This window comes from Hippocampus comes, unplaced genomic scaffold, assembly GCF_001891065.2.
Source record: "Hippocampus comes isolate QL1 unplaced genomic scaffold, H_comes_QL1_v1.1 scaffold261, whole genome shotgun sequence".
NCBI classification, from domain to species: domain Eukaryota; kingdom Metazoa; phylum Chordata; class Actinopteri; order Syngnathiformes; family Syngnathidae; genus Hippocampus; species Hippocampus comes.
The window spans coordinates 4,170,027-4,193,248 of NW_017805824.1; the positions used below are offsets into that span (position 1 = coordinate 4,170,027).

The 23,222-nt window shown below is 39.0% G+C and overlaps 1 protein-coding gene across 1 annotated transcript; it reads left to right on the top strand.

Moving 5' to 3' along the window:
* Positions 1 to 3,757: 3,757 nt before the first annotated feature.
* Positions 3,758 to 21,714, top strand: scg3 (secretogranin III). The gene is made up of 12 exons (XM_019886531.1): positions 3,758 to 4,163; positions 4,809 to 4,861; positions 4,954 to 4,996; positions 5,394 to 5,601; positions 9,576 to 9,720; positions 10,948 to 11,091; positions 11,183 to 11,408; positions 12,079 to 12,195; positions 14,562 to 14,645; positions 15,171 to 15,278; positions 16,552 to 16,641; positions 21,060 to 21,714. The coding sequence occupies exons 1-12, from the start codon at positions 4,067 to 4,069 to the stop codon at positions 21,176 to 21,178; spliced, it is 1,434 nt and encodes a 477-aa protein (XP_019742090.1). The 5' UTR covers positions 3,758 to 4,066; the 3' UTR covers positions 21,179 to 21,714.
* Positions 21,715 to 23,222: the final 1,508 nt, after the last annotated feature.

Consider the following 23,222-nt stretch of genomic DNA (forward strand, 5'->3'; position numbering starts at 1 on the left):
AAAAGATGAAACCATCAAAATTTGCTTTGTGGTTATTCTTTATTAAAAATAGTTAAAAGATTGAAAAAAAGACTTTAAAAAAAACCCACTTTTTAGTTCAACTTGTACACTTTCCTGTGAGTCAGACTTGGACCACCAAGATACAAAACCACACAAGAGAAGAGTGATTCCAAAATGTGGAACTTGGGCTCTCGTGCTATGCAAAAGAATCACTGACTACACACAGTTCTGTTTAGTTTCACTTTTAATTTCAATACATTCGCATTTAATCTTGAAGATGTGTTTTTAAAACATTTAGGCAACATTCTGATTTAACTTTTATATGCTAAGCATTTTGATTGAATAGTTACTCAAGGGCGGGCCAAGTGGTTAGCGCATCGACCTAACAGTGCACAGGTGCACGTTTCTATTCCGGCTTCGGCCTCCCTGTGTGGAGTTTGCATGTTCTGCCCGTGCCTGCGTGGGTTTTCTCCGGGCATTCCGGTTTCCTCCCACCTTCCAAAAACATGCATTAACAGGCAGGGTAATGGAACACTCTCGACCAGGGGCGGGCAACACACCTGATTCAAATGAACAGGTTCAATATCAGGCTTCAGCAGAGCTTGCTGATGATCTGATCATTTGATTCAGGTGTGTTGCAACAGGAAGAGATGGAAAAAACCTGCAGGATGGCGGCCCTCCAGGACTGGAATTCCCCACCATTGCTTTAAATTGTCCTTATATGCGATTGTGAGCGTGAATGGTTGTTCATCTGTGATTGGCTAGCAACCAGTTCACGGTGTACCCCCGATGACAGCGTGAATAGGCTCCAGCACGCCCCCCGACCTTGGTGAGTGAGAATAAGGAGATTAGAAAATGGATGGATGGATATAAAATATGTCAAGCTATGCCCTCTAGTGGTGAGTGAACAATACTCAAGAGGACAAAGAGTATACGAGTGTACTATAACCTGGAGAGAAAGGATCTCATTAAAACCAATTTAAGAATGACTCAATAAATGCTGTTCAATTATAGAACAAAGCAAACTTCACAAACATAAACACAAAGTGCATTTGGAGTAAGGCAACGCAAGCAGCAGCTGATGTTTTCAAATGTTATGATTACAGGTGGGACTTGGGAGAAACTTGAAAGGGATGGAAATGCTGTAATGAGTCATACAAGTAGTCTTTGAAGGCTCAGATGAAGTTTGCCTTCATTTTTTTAAAACGTACTGAGGAGGAGACCTAACTATAGAAAAGTACAGAAAACAGACAAATAAATGCTGCATTACATTACTTAAAGAGACAAAAACGAATTCGTTTTTTTTTTTTTTTTACTTTCATGACCCTCCTCTGAACTTGAATGCCCATTTTAATTAATTCAATTATCGATTCTATTATTGTGTGCTGTGTAGTTGCATACCGCTGCAAAATAAAACACACTAACTCAAGTGAAATGCAGTTGGGATCCACCTCCCTATTCTCACGAAACAGAATAAACTCGACTAAGAAGGGGAAGAGTATTCTATTATTCATCAGTACATCATTCATAAATTGTGTTGGACAATGTAAAATATAATCTACTTCTGGTGACTCTGAATCGAAATTCATTTTTTTTCTATCCCCATCTATAGAATTTGTAAGTATTGCACTTTAAAAAAAACATATGGCCAAGGCAATAATTGCCAAAACAACAGATTTCAAATGCTAATTTAAATATAATGATTGCAGTTTTTCTCAATCATTGCTGTAAATTGGGAATTTCTCCATTGTGAGACAAATAAACATTTTCTTATCTTATCTTAAACCAACATTGATGATGAAACCCAGACCCAGCAGTCTATACCAGACGTTGGGTTCAGAAATCAATGTGTTTTGTTGTGTGTTGTGCGCAGAGCATCTTTTACCTAATAGATGGTTGAATAATTTAGTCCATTTTTAATCCAATGTTCTGTTAAACTGACCCAACCGCGTTGACTCAACAGTTGAGTTACAAAATATCCCTAGCATTTTCAAGCATGTTGATATCTGAAGTTTGGGGTGTGAATCCAGGCTCTGGCCCTCCTGTGTGGCGCTTTCATCTTTGCATACCTATGCAGGTTTTCGTCTGGTAGTCTGGCTTCCTCTCATCTCACATTAAAAAACATGCATTGTGGATTTACTGATGATTGTCCATCAGTGTGGATGTGAGTTGGAATGGCTGTTTGCCTGTATTCGCCCACCCAACGGCTGGCAACCGGTTCAGGGTGTGCCCCGCCTCTCGCCCAAAATCAGCTGGGATAGGCTACAGCTCGTCCAAATGAGAACATGCGATAAAGAGAATTGATGGATGGATAGTTATAAAGAAATGTAATATTACCACAATAATATCATACTTACCAGCCGTATTAAACTTCTGTACATTCATTTGAAACATAGACAATTTAAAATGCAATAATACTTTATTGGGCCTCTATGGCCCATCTCAGGTTTTATTAGCGTGCTATGTCTAATTGGCATCACACAGAGATTATGAAAGTAAACAGATCATAAAAGTGGCTTTGTAAATCTATTATGTGTGCACGGGTCTAATGGTTTGCTGGTCACTTAATTGCACTCACTGTTGACAAGCCAGTGGGCAGAGGAAAGATTTACTGCACAAGTTTGGCGCACAGAGATTGTGTGATGAGATTGGGTGACGCACATTACAGGCCAGGTCATGCACCAACACTGCAAAAGGTGATGAGCAGATGATGGACTTCAATTAGAAATTGGTGAAAATAAATATTCCATTGAAATTGTAGACATAATATATTGCACACTGATCAAACCAACATATGATTGAAAACTCCACACAAGAGCACTCAACTATGAGGCAGATGCGCGAACCGCATTTCAATCATGTTACCTATTGTTAAATGATTCCCCCCCCCCCCAATTTTGCTGCTGTAACTGCAAATTTCCCCAATGTAGGACAAATAAAGGTTATCTTATCTTATTAGTCATTAATATTAAAGGTGAGATTTTTACAGCTCTTCCACTCTAAAACATCACACATGATACAGTTAAGTATGGAAAGCCGTTTGAGCATTTTTTTGACATCCATCTTCCAGTCCAGGTTCTAGTACTCTTTTGTCCTCACTAATAACAACATTCAGGACACTTGTAGAACAACTATGGCGCACTCTAAAATGATGCGTTTTCCAGTACTGCCGTCAACTTTGGAATGACATTTCTGCACACTAGTGAGACAATTTCATATTTTTAGTGAGGTCAAAAACGAAACTAAAGATTAGCTTCTCCGAGTGGTAGTACAATGTTTTAGAAATAATAGGAGTACTAGTAGTGGTGTAGAAGTGCTACATTTGATGTTAACGAGTAGAATTTTGTAATGTCACTAGTAGTAGTAGTAGGACGCTGTTGTTGCAAAGCACTGCATTTAAATGAAACTTCTCAACTCACTTCAGCATAGTTCCTTGGCACCAAGATACCACAAAATGGTGGCAACCCACTACTGTACTTTGTTCTAACAATATTTCAGAATTTACGTCAGCGCAGTTCCTTGCCACCCACATGCCACACGGTGGTGCCAAAGTCACATTTTATTGCTTTGGCTTTAGCACAAAACCAGATTGGATGGAATTTGTTCCAAAAGACAGGATTTGTGAATTTGTAAATGTAATAAAACATGGGCAATAACTAAATGCAGAATTTCGTGGCGTTTCATTCCGAAAACATCACGTCGCGTGCAGTCGTGGCTCTGGCAGTGTGTACACTTTTTACAGTGTTCTCCTCCTCCTCCTCCTCCACAGTGAGGGGGCAGGTCCTGTTGTGCGCTGAGCTGTGTTACATCCTCCGGCCAGTGATGCTGTAGCTCACACGGGGCTTTGCTCACCCTTCCTTGCTCATCCTTCGTAGAAGCAAAGCGTTTACGTGACCTGCTTTCAGCACTCGAGCCGGCAGACAGCTCCAATTCTCTCCACGGACAAGCGGAGATCAAGTCAGCCGTTCCCCCACCGAAGGCTTCACTCAAGCGGCTAGCAATCTCGCAGACTCCGCGGCGGCGGTTGGAGACCAATCAGCCACTTTTTTTTAACTATTAGTTTAGGATGGCGCCAAAACATCTTTGCATCGTGTTCTATTTTATTGTTTTCAGTCTACTAAACCAAATATGTGCCTTTCCTACACCGACAGCATCCAGCGAGGGTGAGTTAGCCTTTGAAAGGGCATTATAACTGACTCACATTCAATGTATAGCAGAGTCTTTTCGAATTTTTACTACCAATGATAAGAGAGTTATCATAAAACACAATTACTAACTTCAGGGCAACAAACTTGAGTGACACATACTGACTTGTAACAGACTATACCACAGAATCTCTCTTAACAATAGAATAAAATACATCCTTTAGGGTGAGAAGTGCTTACAATGAACAATTGATCACTATACACTAATTCAGGCTCAGATTAGAGCCAGGTTTGTGTTTCTTTGTCGCAGTTTCCAGTAGTTCTACGTCAATTTAGGTGTAAATCTGCTCATTAAGAGAATACAGCAAATTGAGCTGCAGCTCAGCAGCAGCTGTTGAGGCCTGTGGTCTATTTTCGACTCAGTTTAATCTTTTGTTTGGTAATCCGATTAAGGTCTGACCAAGAGAGAGGTGGGAGGGAGCATCAGCTTTCCTATGTCTGGAAGCTAAAACGGAAGAAATTTCTGTTGGAAAAGAAGCTACAGATGTGGAAATATATGTAGGAGCCCACTTCAAAATGATTAGTTTTGCCAAATCCTCATTAAGATGTAAAGAAACTTAAGTGTGTATGATGTTTACTGTCTTTGGTCTATTATTGTTGCAGATAAATCTGTTTACAATCGACAGCTGACAGAAGAAAGACCACTCCAAGAGCAGGTGAGGCTTTCTTGTCTCAGACAAACAGGAATAATCAAAAACCTAATATCAAGAATGGCATTTTTTTAACAGAATGTTTGTTATTTCCACAGATCGCTGAGGCTGACAGTGTGAAGGCTGCAGTACAGTCGGCTGGTAAGAGGAAATCGTTTTGCTAATCAATTAATGAGACAGCCCGAGTTCAGGTTTCAACATTGCCAGTAAGAAAATGGCTTGTCAAGTCATGGAGAACCAAAAATGAGCTGATTGCTCGTCAAATTTCAAGGCTTTACTCAAGGGTAAGGTTACATAGGGGGTGGGACATTTTCAGTAAATATCCAAAAATGTTGTTGGTGAATTTATATGGGAAGTTAAAATGGGGAATTGGGGAAATATTTGGAGAATTAATGGGAATTGCATGTCAAAAGCGTTGGGGGAAAAAATTCATTCCAATGAAAAGCTTCCAAAATTGCATCAATTTTGAAATCTTATTCAAAGGCACCACACATGGGGGCCAAAATGATGAATGATTTTCATTTGTTCTCCCTATCAGAGCGCAAGCGACCAGCCGTCTCCGAGGAGCCAGTCGATGACTCGACTGTGCTGAAGTCATTAGACCAGAGCCACAAATTCAAGGAGACCACTGATGATGTCGAGAAGAAAGATGAGTACCTTCCAGATGAATCGGATTCCACCAAGAGTCGCCGTCTGGCTGAAGAATATGACTCGACCAAGAACGGGATGGAGCACGGCAAGTACCAAGCAGAGTACTCACATTCTGTACTTTAATACAAGTACAGGTATTTGAGTAAAAAAAAAAAAAAAAAACTCTCCTGAAAGTCATATTCGTTCATCTCATTTACTTTTGTAAAAGTAAAAAAGTACACTGTGAAACGTGCAAAAAAAAAAGTCACAATTGTTACGTTTATGTACATTACCCGTTTCAAGAACTTGGCGCAACGAAAAAAAGAACTTGCTTCAATGTCGCTGCTGTCCGTTTTTCCCAGCCCAACTGCGATTGACTTTACCTCTCTTCATTTAAATCATCAAAAAGAATAAATTCTCAAGTATCGGACTGGTGCCTGAAAAATCGATTGAAGTACTGATCAAAGCATTTATACTCATGGGCTCTACCCAAGTACAACTGAGGTTCATCCAGTCGTGATCTTGTCTGCTCGTGGGTGACCTTTGAACATTCCACGGATGAGTACCTTCCAGATGAATCGGATTCCACCAAGAGTCGCCGTCTGGCTGAAGAATATGACTCGACCAAGAACGGGATGGAGCACGGCAAGTACCAAGCAGAGTACTCACATTCTGTACTTTAATACAAGTACAGGTATTTGAGTAAAAAAAAAAAAAAAAACTCTCCTGAAAGTCATATTCGTTCATCTCATTTACTTTTGTAAAAGTAAAAAAGTACACTGTGAAACGTGCAAAAAAAAAAGTCACAATTGTTACGTTTATGTACATTACCCGTTTCAAGAACTTGGCGCAACGAAAAAAAGAACTTGCTTCAATGTCGCTGCTGTCCGTTTTTCCCAGCCCAACTGCGATTGACTTTACCTCTCTTCATTTAAATCATCAAAAAGAATAAATTCTCAAGTATCGGACTGGTGCCTGAAAAATCGATTGAAGTACTGATCAAAGCATTTATACTCATGGGCTCTACCCAAGTACAACTGAGGTTCATCCAGTCGTGATCTTGTCTGCTCGTGGGTGACCTTTGAACATTCCACGTGCATCTGCAGGCAGACATGAAAGAGAACACGTGGATGTCAGTGGGATTATCTCCCAATGCTCTTGTGCCAGCCCTCAAAAGCACTCGCTTTAAAATCTCTCTTCTTTATTTTTTTTTAATACCACGCCTTGAAAAGACTCCACAAAAATCAAAATTTTACCAATCTGGATTAGAACTGTTTTGGATTATTATAGTGAATTTTTTTTTTAGTTTTTACTTTTTCTTTTAAATTCAGTTAGTTTTGATGAGCTTGCATTTTTTGTTTTCTTAGTTGTATATATTTGGAGTATCTGTCGAGTGTGAGAAAAAAACAACAACAAAAAAACCTAATTATCATGGATTATGCTTAGTGTATTATGCAATAAAATAATGCAAAATTCCAACTCTCCAAAAACTGACCTTTGTTCTTCTGTAGCTACAGATATACAGCAATACCAAATGGAGTACATTTAAAATGAACCGTGAAAGCATGTACTGTATATGATAATTACTAACAAAGATGAAAACGAAGAACATCTTTGCTATCATTAGTTTGATAAACGAAAGAAGTAGTTTCAGTTTGTTTTTAATTTGTTTCAAATCAATTGTATTTTTATTTTATTTTGTTAACAAAACTGTTTTTTCTTAACTAAAATAGACTTGCTACTTATTATTACTTTCTATTCTTCTCTTCATACAAGCATATCTCTGTGCTATTGTATTCAATTAAATTGTTTCATTCAACCTCCTCAAGGTTCCAAAAATATGCAGTTAAAATAAAGAAAATAAAAAAACGAAGAGGAGATACGCCAATAAAACAGACCAAAATCCAGATATCAGGATGTGAACGAGGGTGAGACTAAGATAAGATAAGATAAGATAAGAAAACCTTGATTAGTCTCGCAATGGAGAAATTCCCACTAGTTGTGGTTTCAGCCAGTGGTCCCCAAGCTTTTTTCTACCAGGGAACAGTTAATGGTAATACAATTTTTTTTGTCACTGACTATTTCAAAACCATTCATTGATGATTGTTGCTGACAGGAATTCCTGATTAGAAACTGATTGCAAGTGGGGTGCGGCAGTGTTGTTGTATACTTCCAAACAGAGCAGAGGTTAATAAAGTTTACGAACATAAATGAAATAACAAAAACTATTGCTCTTCTACTTTTAACTCAACCCGAAACGTGACGCTAAGTGACAAGTATTCTCCTTTTTTGTTTCATATATATTAAAAAATGGTACACAGTTCAACCGGGTTTAAGTTTCCATCCTTAACTACAATGAAAAATTCCCAACTATTAGATCCATAATCAGAACATACACAGGTATGCTCAGCTACAAGGGAAAAAAAAGTCTTTTGCAGTCCAGTGGTACAGTTCAGTCCCAAATGGTTCACGTACCGGTATGGGGGACGACTGCTTTAACCAAATGCAAGAGTGTAGAAATAAGCCTAATGTTGAGATTTAAAATTTTTTGAAAAAATCAGAAAAGAAAGTAAATCTATTTTTATGGTGCAAAATGCCTCCTGAAGTACTATAAAATAACACATGACAGTGTCTTAAAAATGAGGCTGTAAAAACATAATGTAAAAAACACATTTGCCAGATGATTGTAGGAGGATTCCAGTCCAGCTAAAAAAAGCACATAGTAAATGCTTGTGACATCAGATTTCATCAAGGGATAAAACTTCATAAAATACAAACGTCCCGACATATGATTCAGTGCAATAGAATCTCTGAAGTGCGATGACTCAGACACAAATGAATTCCTGCATATTGCCCAGCATCTGTGAGCTTCTCTTCAGCTTCTGTTACATCACAATACAGCAAAGTACACTTTGGATGTTCTTTTTTTTTGTTCCTCGGACAAAAGTGCGACAACAATAGCTTGAAGATGATCCATTAAGTCAGCACACGTTTGCTCTTTGTGGGAGGCATGGGAGTGATAAAAGAGTTGAGCTGTATGAATAACATCTCTCTTCTAAGCAAGAGGAAGAAAATATCCATGCGGTGGTAAAGTACTGGGACATTGGCCAAAACACCTACTTGAAGTAAAAATGGAAGAAAATCTGAACAATGTTGCAATTCACTGTTCATGTTTTCTGATCTAGTCTCATTTATTTGCTCACTCATTTGTAATTTTTGTACTCAGGCCATAGTCCTATCTAATATAAAAAGTACATGGCACAAAAGAAGCTAACTATTATGAGTTGAAGGCAGAGACAGGCTATATTTTATTAAATTATGAAATTATATCTTATATATTGTAAATGTAGAACTTTCCCACCATCACACTGCATATTTTTTTTATTGGCCCACCACATCTTCTAATAATAAAATTAAACATGGTCAGCGTCACAAGGTTACGAGAAAAAGTTGTCAAAGAAAGATGTTGAAAGATAGCACTCTGTTTTTTAAATTTGTCAAAATGTAACTGAAGTTAAATGATGTTAAAAAAAAGTGGTTACCACATCTGCCTCACAGTCACTTAGGTTTGGGGCTCATATCAAGGTTCAGGGAATTAAGGCAAGGCAAGACATTAAATGTAAACTCAGTAATTGTAGAATTTGTATCGTAACAAACTCACTGCAATTATCAACCCAAGCCTCCTCTCTGAACAGGAGAGAAGGTGGGGAAAGAGAGATGAGAAGCGGCAGCAAAACAGACCAAAATCCAGCTCAATGTATGGCTGGGCAAGGCACTCACTGAATACTTGGTGTGGTTGAGCCCAATGCGAGTGTAGAAATATTTTTTTTTGTCTAGATTTAAATATATGTAAGCGTAATGAACTGGTTTTAGTATGTTTTATAAACAAGGTGAAGTGGGCCCATGTTTTCCTTCCATTTTTTTCCATTTGTGGCCCTCAGTGGAAAAAGTCCACTCCTGATTGCTAAATTAATTGAAGGTCGTTGAGGATGGCTGGAAGACGACGGTTATGAATCAGCTGCAGTGTGTTCTGTCAAATGAACGCAGTGCGACACAATTAGCTAACACAAATGATGTCCCTTCCCCTCTCAGATGAGACAGACACGTTCCGTCAGGTGGATGGCACTCCATTGACAGCCGAAGACATCGTTCAGAAGATCGCAAACAAGATCTACGAGGAGGACGACAGGGGCGTCTTTGACCGGATTGTGTCCAAGCTGCTCAAACTGGGTCTGGTAGGTTTGACCATAATAGACACCACATACACATCATGAGGCTTGAACTTTCTCTTTTGCAGCAACAGCGGTAGGATGTAATCAAGTACAAATATGTCGCTTCTATCATTTAGTGGATTCTCAGATACAGCAGTGACTTGCGATATGACTGACCCGTCTGTATTTAACTGCCGCCAAGTGGCCAAGGTCCACATACCAGAAGGAACAGCACAATGTTCATTGAAGTGAAGCAAAATGAGTGACAGCTTACAGCTTAATTCTTTCGATTTCATTTAATAGTGCCATTGCTCTGTTTTTATGAAGTACACTATTATAAAGTGCGATTTTGCTTCTTCAGAACACATTACAAAAATAGTATTGTTTTTTTGGACGGAGGCTAGAATGGATTCATGGCATTTCTGTTCATTTCAATAGATACGATGATTCTGACTGTTCTTTTTACGTTTACTCCCTTTGTAAACAGAGGTCGCGACTACTTTGTAGTCGGGCCGACCGATTATCAGCCACCGGTTTAATCCGCTTCTATTAGCTCTTTTTAAATCGGTACATATAGGCCTAGTTTTTTTTCTTTTTCTCTACTTTTTTTCACTTCCTAACACAGGCAAAAATTCCCTTCCATCCTCCCAATTTTTTTTCTCTCTGTTGTAAAGTTAAGTGAATACCCAAGGACAAAGTATTGTAAAACAGCCAAATCTTCAGTTTGTAATTCATACTTGTAAGCATTAAGGGACCAAAAAATGTATTTTTTTTTAAATCTTTTCAAATAAATCGGTGATCAGTATTTTATTCTGCCAAATATAGCTTAAAAAAATCAAGATAGGTGGGACCCTGCTTTCTATACACTTTACCTGTGAGGTAGATGGATTATCTCAGCAAACAAGAAGTGCTCCCTAAAACAGATTTGTACAGATTAGCGAACAATATTTGAGAAAAAGAGACCTTACAATGTATACATAGAAAAAGTCTTACGGCTTTAACCCTTTCAGGGACAGCGTGGACGGCAGTGGACAGCTTTTCATGTTATCAGGTTACAGGCTGCATGAAAGGGTTAAATTCAGCTCATGAAAATGCAGTAAAATAAGATGTGTGAATTGGATTTTGTTCACCTGTGTATTACTGTTATGACACCTCAAGTCCTCTGTTTCTCTCAGTCGGCCTTTCACTTGCATGGATCAATGTTACACAATCTATAGTTGCGTTCAGTCTTGCTGCTTGTTTTCTCGTTAGATAACGGAAAGTCAGGCTGACACACTGGAGTATCAGGTGGCCGAGGCCCTGCAGGATCTCATTACCAAAAATGCCAAAAACGAGATCGAGGACAGCAATGAAGGGGAAGTCACGGGTGTGCAGGACACACAGGCAGCAAACTCGGTAATCGTTAATTCACAATTAAGAAGTGAATGCGGTATGATTTAGTTGATTTCAATTAATATTTTTTTGAAAATGCTCTATGCATCAGCAGGATAAATGGGAGCAGCCCAGGAGGCGCTACGATGACGAGGAGGAAGAGGAGGATGATGAGGTTACGGATGATGTGGATAGGGATGCTGAAGACGACGACGAGACGCTAGTGAACACTTGGGACAAAGACGGCGCCGAGGATGACAACGAAGTGAACCCAGAAGACGGCCTTCAAGATCTCCAGTACTTTCCCAATTTCTACCGTCTGCTCAGGAGCCTCAATTCCGGTGAGCACAAAGGGTCATTTTACATCAAACACACACACACACACACACACACACACACACACACACACACACACACACACACACACACACACACACACACACTGCCTCCAAGCCAGGACAAAGACCTGGACATGTTGTTGCCATGGCAATGATGTGTTCTGGGATGAGTCACTGTTTAGTCTGCCCTTGTAAATTGTCATCTAGGTACACACACACACACACACACACACACACACACACAAACAGCCCTAATTATTCATAATCCCATCATCCAGACCCCTGCAGCCAAACACCACATTACAATACCGACACTATGGCAACCTGTTACTGCCAACGCACGACAATGTATCTCCTCTGTGCAGAGGTGGCAAAGGTACTCACATTCTGTACTCACATTCTGTACTTAAGTAAATGTACAAGTGAGGACTGATTCATCTCCTTTACTTGAGTAAAAGTAATCAAGCACTGTATTGTGTCAGTCGGTTTATACAGAATTATCAAAATAACATGCATAAAGTGCATCCAGGAAAATAATTCACACACAATTGAAATGCTCTCATTCACACCAGTGAGTTTAAAAGAAATAAATACATAATCAAGTCAAATCGACTTCACTACAATAATTGGTTACTGCCCATCACTGCTCCTGATTGCTTCGTGATTACGTCAGATCAAGACGCTCAGGAAAGAGAGACGCTCATCACCATCATGAAGACGCTGATTGACTTTGTGAAGATGATGGTCAAGTACGGCACCATCACACCCGAGGAGGGCGTCTCCTATCTGGGTAAGACCACTTTACTGAAACAATAATTACTGGGGAAGCCTTGGAACAAAAGAAAAACATCTTTACCGTTAATGCAGATTATTTGTTGCCAGTAATTGACTATACAACTCTATAAATTTACATTATACCCCTTTAAGTTATTATTAAAAATATTACATGATCCAGTAAAAGGAAAGGTTTTATATGTTCTTGTCCTTTCACCATATTTTGTTTGGTTTGCATTTTTCTGCTTTTTGTGTGTGTTAAGACGCTTTCCCTTATGAGTCGGTGCAGCTGAGGGTAAAACTTGAAGTGACAGATTAGTGTCAAGGGTTTAATCAATAGCCAACCTGCTTTTATGGCTCATCATCACGTTTCTTCTTCCTCAAACTTTCTTTTTTAATTTTGTTTCAGTCATTTGTCTTTTTTATTTAAGACGAACATGAAATTGTAATGTGAAAATGTTGTCAACACAAACAACAAAAAAGGAAACCATGTTTTGATGAACTGTAACACAAAAAAAAGATCAGAAAGAAAAAAACGAAATAATAATAATTTGAATTTTAATGATAAATAAATTAATCTCTTAATTTATAAATTAATAATTGAATCACTTAAAACTGACCTGTTTTCATTTTAGAAGGATGTGACTGCATGAGCATATGTATGTGTGAGACTGAATGTGCGCGAGTGTGCGTGAATGTATGATGTGATGTGCGAGAGTGTGCAGGCATATTTGAGTGTGTGTGACAGTTTTGTGTGAGCATGTGTGAATGCATGTAAGTGTGTGTGCGAGTGTGTTTATGGTCCAGTCTAATGTAGAGTGATAATGTTGTGTTACTGTAAAGGGAATTTGGCCAGCAGACAACTCAGGGAATTATGTGAGTTAAAAAAAAAAAAAATCAATAGACTCATTTGACGGGCTGAGGATTTATCTTGTTGTTAAGTGAGCATGAAAAGTTCTCCAGAAGTAGATCTCTCAGGTTGTTCATCATCACAACACAGAAATACACGGAGGCCGAACCTGAGGAGCAGCTGGCCATTAATGACCATGTAGAGCCGAACAAAACAGCCATTACACATGATGGGAGTTTCCATGGCAACCTGATGGCCTTGGCCATATGGTTGTCATAGGTTGGTACTGGGGATAATTGCTAAGTATTTCACAATCACCTAGCAACATGTTAACTCAAGCTGCCCTCGCCCCCAGCTGACCTCGTTTCTCATGGAGTCAGCGAGGTGCATCACCCACTGAGCACCCAGAAAAAAAAAAAAAATAATAATCTTTTTTTTTTTTTAATAAGAGAGAAGACGCAAAACACACAGAGGAAGAAAAAGCAATGTCTTTGTGTGTTAGGCTGAGGAGGAGAATGTTAAAAAAATAAATAGATAATTCACACGACAGGTGGTCGTGGGCGGTGTGAATGCAAACGCAACTTGCTAAGAGAATGTGAGATCGGAAGAAGTAGTAGTAAATTGTCTCACGTCTTTATGCAAAATAAGAGGAACATTAACCTACATTTACTGTGCCTTTGTGGAGGAGTGACTCAAGCAGGAAAATTAAGATTGTGCTTTAAATGCACTTATCAAAGAACTTTGAATTAAAAAAAAAAAAGCACCAACGTGAATAGCAAAAATGTAAACCACTGCAACTCTATGCGCAGTTTGAATTTTAACACTGTGCTTCATGTATACGAAAATCAAAAACTGTATTTCAATATAATTCTGTTTTTAAATTTTATCAAAGTATCGTATGGACAAGTTACATAAATATTATGCCAAAATAATTTTTGAAAACCAACCATCATAAAAGACTGGACTTGAAAATGCACTGTACTGGATTAAAAAAAAAATCAAGCTTCTATAACATTATGCACAGTTACAGTTAGGTTATTTCAGTATTTCAGTTATTTTTCAGATTTTTTTTTTTTTTTCCATGTAGTAGTAGAGGGAGCCTGCTAGGCTCTAACTTACCGGTGTCAAACTCAAGGCCCGAGGGCTAGATCCGGCCTGCCACATCATTTTATGTAGATTGCGGAAACAAATCATGTGTTAACTTCCATGATCGATGCTGAAATCTAGTAAATTGTCTTGGGTAATAAATAACATTTTGCAATATTTTGTTATCATGTTTACACCCACTTTGACCATAATTGAACAAGCTATTATAGTTGATTGATTTCAAAACTAGTAATCCATCAATCTGTTGTGCGCGATTAATAATATGATTAGACGATTTATTTTGTTTCACTGTCATAATGGCCCTCTGAATGAAGATGTAACTCCAAAGGGGCTTGAGGAAAAAAAAGGAGTTTGACACCCCTACTCTAATTCATTGGGGGATGAGTGAGGTGTCATCATGCAATTTTCTTTTCTCTCGCCTGTAGAAAACCTGGACGCTATGATTGCGATGCAGACCAAGAACAAGCTCGGAAAGGCTCTCGGACCGCCAGACTTTACAGGACCTAACGGTAAATAAACGTCCAAATTTGTCAGAGGCCATCCATTAGTTGCTGGTTAGATTGTTGGTGTTACCAAGTTTGAAATCTGGGCCTGTTTAAATGAACACAAAGCTGATATTGTGTTGCATGAATAGCAGTGGCGGCGTGGTGGTCGACTGGTTAAGCGTGTCGGCCTCACAATGCGGTGCAGGGTTCGATTCCGGCTCCGGCCTTCCTGTGTGTAGTTTGCAGGTTCTCCCCGTGCCTGTGTGGGTTTTCTCCGGGTACTCCGGTTTCCTCCCACATTCCAAAAACATGCATGTCAGGTTAATGGAACACTCCAAATTGGCCCTCAGTGTAAGTGTGAGCGTGAATGGTTGTTCGTCTATGGGTGCCCTGCGTTTGGCTAACAACCAGTTTAGGGTGTCCCCCACCTACTGCCCGAAGACAGCTGGGATAGGCCAAGTGTATACAGCATTTTGTCATGCCTAAATTGACAGGATAGTTAACTCGAACAAAGCCTGGGGGTTAAATGAGTGTTGTGTTTTTGGGCAGTGGGAAAGAATTTGGATGAGGATGACAACACCAAGGCCGAGACTGCCAAGATGCAGAAGGAGTATGAGGGCCTGAAGGACTCCACCAAGCAGGATCAGCCATCAACCAGTCAGTCCACAAAGCAGCTGAGAACAGAATGCACATTGTCTTCAGACTTTAGATGTGAACCCGTATAGCTATTGAAACCATTGGCTTTTTTCGTTATTTATGCAAAATAACGTCATTCTTAATGGTATGTTTTAACTCTTTACATCGTGTTCAAGACGAACTGGACTCGGTTTGACATTTGACAGAAATAAAAATCCACTAATTGTCATTTCTTCACCCTGAAATTGGATGACTTTTACTCAGCCAAAGTACCCAAATATTTGAAATATATAATTCTTTTGTACAGGTCCTACAAAGTTTGTGTGCACTGAGGTTGTTTCAGATTATATTTGACCCGTATCTATTACAATTGATTTTGGACTTAACATGTTGTGTTAAATCAAGGAAAAGGTTGGGAATCCTGAAACTGCACGTGCCACAAATTATGTGCATGCATTCTTTTATGGGACAGTGGTAACTGTTCAAAAAGGAGTTTACAACAATAACAAGAACTGTCTGCGTTGCCATCACATTTGAACAGATTCCTGCAGAAACATGTACTTGTTGATCTCTGGAGGGTAAAGGAGGGGAATCTCAAAACAGTAAAAGAGGAAAACAGCATGCAATTGTCATCCAAACGAAACAGCAGTCAGAGGTTCACAAACTGTACATCTGAAAAATAGAGACTTGCCTTTTCTCTGAAGCATTAAGGATTAAGCAACAACTTCTTTTTGTCCAACGGGCTCTTCATAGATTTTAAAAATATCTGTCGATCATAATTTGATGTTGACAATTGAGGATATTCTTGGCCCAGAGCAAACTACACTATGAGTGCATGGAAAATCAACAATACGTAAAAAGACATGCATATTCTACTTTAACTGTAACTACCTGGAAATGACGTCATTTCAGTCAAACAGAATATCTCCTTTTCTTTCCGCTCGGCAGAGCCAGAGCAGTCGATAAATAAATAAATAAGACCGTACAGCCCAGCCAATCATAGCACAGTATCTGTGTTTGGCCCAGAACTAGGCCAGTCCAATAAGAGACGGCCAAAAGTCTAATCACAGTCGCCAATATTTGCTGTCCCTCAATGCTGCACTGTACTCGCTCAATAGTAAAACAGGATTATGCTGTGCAGTAAATATCAGATGAAAAGCATTTCTCTTTGTTCAATTGGGAACATGTCCGTGACAACTTCATTGATCAACACAGTTTCTGTACATTAGGACATGGTATTTTTGACGAGCAAAAGCAAGACTTTAGATTGGCCTCTTTTGCTCATGATCAACAGATCGGCCTGGCAAGTCCGAGACGTATCTGGAGGCCATCAGAAAGAACATCGAGTGGCTGAAGAAGCACAACAAGGAAGAAGGCAAAAACGGTGAGTTGTATAAAGGGTCTCATGTGGGCGGCCCGTCAATCCCGAGAGTTGCGGCGGGTCACAAGCAGGTCAAAGGCACAGAAGAGCTCAAACCTGTAAAACCCTTTTTGTTGTCCCTAATCTGCATTTGAAATGAGCGCTGGAGGGATACTTGACGAGACGCTTGCGCCACAGCTAATGAATATAAACTCTTGATGAGTTTGTCCCAATTCCGGCTTTTTCGACTGTCTTGTTCAGAAACAAAGGTCTATTCAGTAAACTCCTCCTACTTGTTCCTCTACATTAATGATGTGTGTCACTCCACGGACAAAGGTCTTGGGACACATCTTTTAATCACCTAAATTCCCTGTAAAGTGAAACCACACACTGTACACAGTATCTTCTACATTTGACACACTGCAAAGAACTGTTGTTAAAAAGGCTGCAAAATTTGAATGATTTAAAAAAAAAAAAAAATCAAGTACATAAAATGAGGTGTCAAAATCATGAAACGCTTTGAGAAGCATATTTTCTTTAATTTTCACCCATCCTGACAGTGCAATCATGTTAGGGTGCCCTACTCTTGAGTCTAAACTGCATACATTTAAAATGCACACAAGAAAGTGGAAAACAACGATGAAACTAAATTGAACTTTCCACTTGAACAAAGAGGAAACTGTCTTTTTCTTCAAAGATCTATTATTTCTGTTATCTGGCAAAGGCTGTTGTTTCTTTGGTAGTGACTGTTGATCTTGAAAACTAATTGGCACACAGAAGTCCCCCTGCTGCTGTAAAAATCAATGCCCAGCGGTATTTCATTTGGCAGCAGGAAATGAAATGTTAATGAGCTCAAGCTGTGCAGGCCACAAACAGTAGAATGTGAAAGCTGCATGAAAATGGGATTTTACTGTGGCCGCTACGTGGCTTTATTCAGCGTGTGAGGAGAAGCAGGTGCTGTCCAACAAAAAGCCAGGGTACCTTTTAAAAGAAACAAAATTTGACAAGCCTTTATTTACAGGACGTTCAAAGGCCGGCAGGAAGGTTTTATCTGTGGATCATCTTTGAGCTTGTATGTGGGACAACTCATTAGTATTCTAGTGTGGGATGGTTGTCTGGGACAACAGCCGCCTCCCCGCCTGCCTGTCTACCGTTCGGCCAAAGAAGACACACAATTGATAATAGGAGAAAATACACTGAACACATTCACAGTTAAAGAGTACATCCAGTTTTCTCAAAGTGGTGCAATCACTCATCATGTCAACCTATAAAAAGCAGTTTCAAGGATTTATTCCAATATCCTTGTTATCCATCTTGTGGTGTACAGTCTAGTAGAGCAGTGTCTTGACATACGAGTGACCCAACTTCAAGATATGAACGGCAATTTGGTCAATTGTTTTGCTTTGACTCATGACCCAAAATTCGAGATACAAGCGCTGTGCCGTGGCAGCGAATTCAACTCATCTCATTTCACAAGCAGCTGCAGTTTGGCAAATAGTAAACAGTTCTTCGAAAAGGGAGACTTCAAGCTGTTTGTCGCCACTCCCATTTTAAAATGACTGTCAAACTAAACACACAACTCAGAAAATTAAACGTGTATTTCAAACAAATAAATAACAAATAACTTTTCCTTAAAGTTTGGTTGCTTAGTGCTAACACATAAAACGGGTAACAAATAGCAGCAATGTGGCCATGTTATGAAACACAAATAGTGGAGTAACACATGTAGAAAGCCAACATAAACATACATGTTTTTTACCCCCAACATTCTAGAATAAGCGAGGATATACTGCCTATAATCATTCTACATGAAAAGCGGGAGTTGGTTCCATATATATCTATTTCTATATCTATGTTAAGGAGTAGAATTTTATGTCAAGAGTAGTACTAGAAGCGTGTATTAGTTTGCTAGTGCAATTTTGCCCCAAAGGGGGTACACAAGTCCAACCTGAGGGATATCATATAAATACGTCGAAAGGCTGAGGTCATAAGACAAGTAAGGCAAGTGTACCTAATTAAGTGTCCAGTAATTATATTGAATGTTCTCTGTTGTCGGAAAAGAAGAGCAGACGGAAAGCAAAGGTCTCCTTGACCTCAGCCAGTGTCATAGAAACAGAGTTAAGTGACCATTTATTGTGTTCACTCCATCAGACGCACCCATTAGGACAATCTCAGCTGGCAGGTTGTTTGGAAATGTGTACGCGTGTGTGCATGCATGCGTGCGTGTGTTTGTTTACGCCTACACATCACACAGATTAGGCAGAAGAGCAGATGGACGCACAGGCCACATACTGCTGTTGGATCTTGGCTCCGCACAGTCAAGATTGAAAGAATCTAATCATGTTGTATTTAAATCCCTGACACACGTCATGTTTGTTATCAGCAAACAGTGTCCTGGCAACTGCATCGTGAATGGAGGCGCGTCATTAACAGGGGTTTTCCTTCTTGAAATTCATTACTTTGTAGGTCATCTGGCCCTTTAATTAGTGACATAACATTGTTTGTTTTATTCCTAGGACTGATAACAATCAGCTCATTTCTGAAGCTAACCTGTTACGGCTGTGACAATATGGGGATGAATAAAAGGGCAAGGGAAATTAAAACTACAAGGGTAAAAGATATGTTCAGAATCAGTAGGAATTGATTGACCTGTTTAAATTACACTCTCTCTCTCTCTCTCTCTCTCTCTCTCTCTCTCTCTCTCTCTCTCTCTCTCTCTTTCTCTCTCTCTCTCTCTCTCTCTCTCTCTATGTATATTTATGGGTCATTTGAGAATTGTAGAGTACTTAAGGCACCAAAAAAATGATCCCTTATTTGACAATCTTGGATGTATTCAGGAAAACCATGCAATATAAACCATCATAAAAATTGAATTGTAAAGCTCAGTCATCAAGGGCAAACACTTTTATATTTTATTTGTCAGATCATATTATGCTGTGTTTGGTGCAACGCTGTTACGGATACTCAGGCATCTGAAAAAAACATGTTAAAAATGTGCAGAATATTATCCTTTACAATTAAATACCGATACATTTAATGAGCAGACTGATTTAATTTTAGGAGTGTTGGAATTATAAACGCAGGGTTCCCCATCAATGCCAATGACTCAGGAGTACATGCTAGCTTTGTTAACTGTTATGCTCACTGGTCAAGAACAAATGTAGTGATATAATTAGTTTTTACTTTTGAAAAAAAATATGAAGAAAAGAGTTAGTTTGGGGTTTACCAGTGGTCAAAGCTATTAGCTTGATGATGTCATTATGACTGAGCTCACGTTTTTTTCCCTCTTCTTCCTGATGGCTAAAAGGTTTTAGAAACCATGTTACATGCAAGTTGAGAAAGATGTCAAAAAAAGTCATACAAATAAAGCTGATTTAACCCTTATTTCGTATGTTATACTTGATTTGTAAGTTGGTCATGAAGAGGGAGGGACAAAATAAAACACTTCTATTGGGTGCTTAAGAGCTATCTGGTCATTAAAAGTACAATGTATATTTTGAAATCAATTTTACTAGAGCTACTGCTGCAGTTTTTTTGCTTCAGGAAAACTATAATTTATACTCGTGCATGTTTCTGTATTTTGCACACTGGTTATTGGTATTTCTCAGGCAGGATAGAAAATGTTCTTTGATTCTAGAGTAACCCTACTAGCGAGAAGTCTAACATCTGCTTTAGGCTCCCATATGTTTCGTTTTGCCACCGCACATGCTTAGACTGACCTCAATCCCTTGTAATGATAAATACAGCACAGATTACATCTTGTTTGGGTGTCGTAATGACTGACCTATCCTCCATACATGTCCCTGTGAGTTTTCCATCTCTGCTCAGTGGCCATAGATCCACTCATTAGCCACAACATGAGGTGCACCTGCCCAGAACAACAGTCCATCAAGTCGGCCTGTACTAAGATGATAATGCTGTGTTTGATACTCAGTTACATACGATAAAGGCCAATTCATTGCTTTCAAATATGCTCTTCTAAAACCAATTGACTTTTGGAATTGTTCATCATTGTGGGCTCACTATTTGACAAGCTACCGTTAACATCTCTTCTGGGAAATCTGTGATGATATAATGACTGGCAAAAGGCAACAATTGAGCCTTAAAGACATTATTAAGCAAAGGTGCAAAGCAGTAGGATCCCTTGTTAATGTATTCTAACAAACCTATTGTCGAAATGGAAAAGAAATTTGAAGATGGTTCATTTTTAAGGAATAAGTATCTCTGAACACAAAACTTTTAGATAGATACTAACTACTACTCAATCATTTTTGACAATTTCAACAAGTATACCATTAATTTTCAAACTCCCACTGAAATTAGTTCCATTTAATTATTATATATAGTTTCTGATTGATGCACTTCATCATACTGAGAATTGTTGACCCTCTCATCGAAGCCAAATAAGGTAATGCGATCACTGTGTTGTGTTTGTGTGCCAGACTATGACCTGTCCAAACTGAAGGACTTCATGGACCAGCAGGTTGACTCTTACATCGAGAAGGGCATCATAGCCAGAGACGAGGGGGACACCATCAAAAGGATCTACAGCAGCCTGTGACATCCTCCTCTATCCTCTAGAACTGAATCAAGATACTAAGAGAACATTCATTTCTTACTTACACTTGATCCCCATGGCATGGTAAAGTGTATTCATAATAACTGCTTACTTTCTCATACATGCTACAACCACGTTGAGGGAAAGGATGTAATAAAACTATGAAACAAGGCACTAAAATAATTTCATCAATATTTCCACCGCAAGATTGAAGAGTAATAATCCCCAGCTTTGTCATTTCTATTCTATTTTTAAGACAACATATACTGTACAGCGCTGAAAAATATTAGGAGACAAATAGCTTATAATTTTGCAGTGATCTTTTAATTCTATCTATCTATCTATCTATCGATCTATATCTATCTATCTATCTATCGATCTATCTATCTATCTGGCTAGCTATTAGTGCTGTGTAGCAATGACCATGATCTAAATAATCAAACAATTTTCCGGAAAGAATCACATTTTTCTACTTCTATTTTCTACAAAGCTTGTTACAGCTATTCACTCAAGTAAAACATGCAGTTAATGTGCAATCATCAAACAGAAAGCATATTTGGAGTCAAAGGCTGTTCGGAGAACTTTCTTTGAACCTTGATTGCAATTCTGTCAAATATAACCGTTGAAGAAAACAATCAAAACTGACTCATTTTACAGCCATCTTTCTTCTATTCTTCCCACAAAAACAATTTCAAAACGCCTAATTTACAGGTTTAGTCCTGTTCATGAGCACCACGCTCCAGCTGTGTTGATTTGCGAGGCCCTGTGGAGGTTATTTGAGCAGGGTATTTTGCTCCGCGATAATCGAGCAAAGACATACAATTTATATGGTATTTGAATTTGGCTTTGCAACGTACGCAAGTTACTTTAGATTTATGCAACAAGTGTCACACAAGTAAAACTAAGTAAAACTACCTATCGCGTGGGTATGTCCACCTTTGTGTCAGTGACTCCTCTAAATTTGGCTGCATGTGAACAGAGATTATAGGCCGCCAAATAAAACTGCGATCAACTGAGTTTTTTTTTTTGTAATGCTGAAACTAACTTAAATTAATTCTTTAACTCTGACAGCCCTAATATATATATATATATATATATATATATACACACACACACACACACACACACACACACACACACACACACACACACACACACACACACACACATCTGCGTATGTCCCGCTTTTTTTCTGTTTTTGCTGTATATGTGACATTTTATTCTCTTCCTGCTTTTCATTAACAAAAATATATTTGTGCATTAAAATTTTGTTAACTGCTGTAATAACTCTGGAGCCCACAACGAGGCAGTGCACCAATCATTCCTCTTCACGGGTCTGTAAATTAACATTTTCATCCAAGGTGACACACAAGATGAGGTATTTCAAACTGTAAATATGTGACATTTCCCTTTTCTGTGTGACAGCAATTAAAACACAGTCTTTTCTTTGCAAGTGTGCTTAATAGGCCCAATAACGCAATAATGGTAATATAAATTTACTCAAAATATTACACATGCAAGGACATGCATTGTGATGACAACACATCAGGTTTGAATACACTGCACAAAAATATAAATGCAACACTTTTGTTTTTGCTCCCATTTTACATGAGCTGAACTCAAATGCTTCACAAATCTGCCGAAATCTAAGTTTGATGAGCACTTTTCCTTTGCCGAGATCCAGCTCACTGGTGTGCCACATGACAGTTGATGAGATAGCATGATTATTGCACAGGTATGCCTTAGGCTGCCCACGGTAAAAGGTCACTCAAAAATGTGCAATTTTATAACACAGCCAAAAGTCACTTTTGGGAGAGCCCCATCGCTCTAACATAAGCTGTCTCCAGTTTGTCATCATAGCAGAAGCAGACTTGAGTGGACAAATGGTCACAATCGACGTCTGCCACTTTGCAGAGGCACTCTCTTCACAGTCCCAATTTTGACTCGACCAGGCAGATGAGGCAGATGGTAGACAGCATGTACGGCATTGTGTGGCTGAGTGATTTGCTGTCAACATTGTGACACCACTGCTCCACCTCCCCCCCCC

Bases quoted from the DNA above. Each gene is read 5' to 3' on its own strand.
- scg3 (XM_019886531.1), top strand. From the start codon at position 4,067: ATGGCGCCAAAACATCTTTGCATCGTGTTCTATTTTATTGTTTTCAGT. The intron at 4,164-4,808 runs GTGAGTTAGCCT...TTATTGTTGCAG, and splicing joins ACCGACAGCATCCAGCGAGG to ATAAATCTGTTTACAATCGA. The intron at 9,721-10,947 runs GTAGGTTTGACC...TTTTCTCGTTAG, and splicing joins AGCTGCTCAAACTGGGTCTG to ATAACGGAAAGTCAGGCTGA.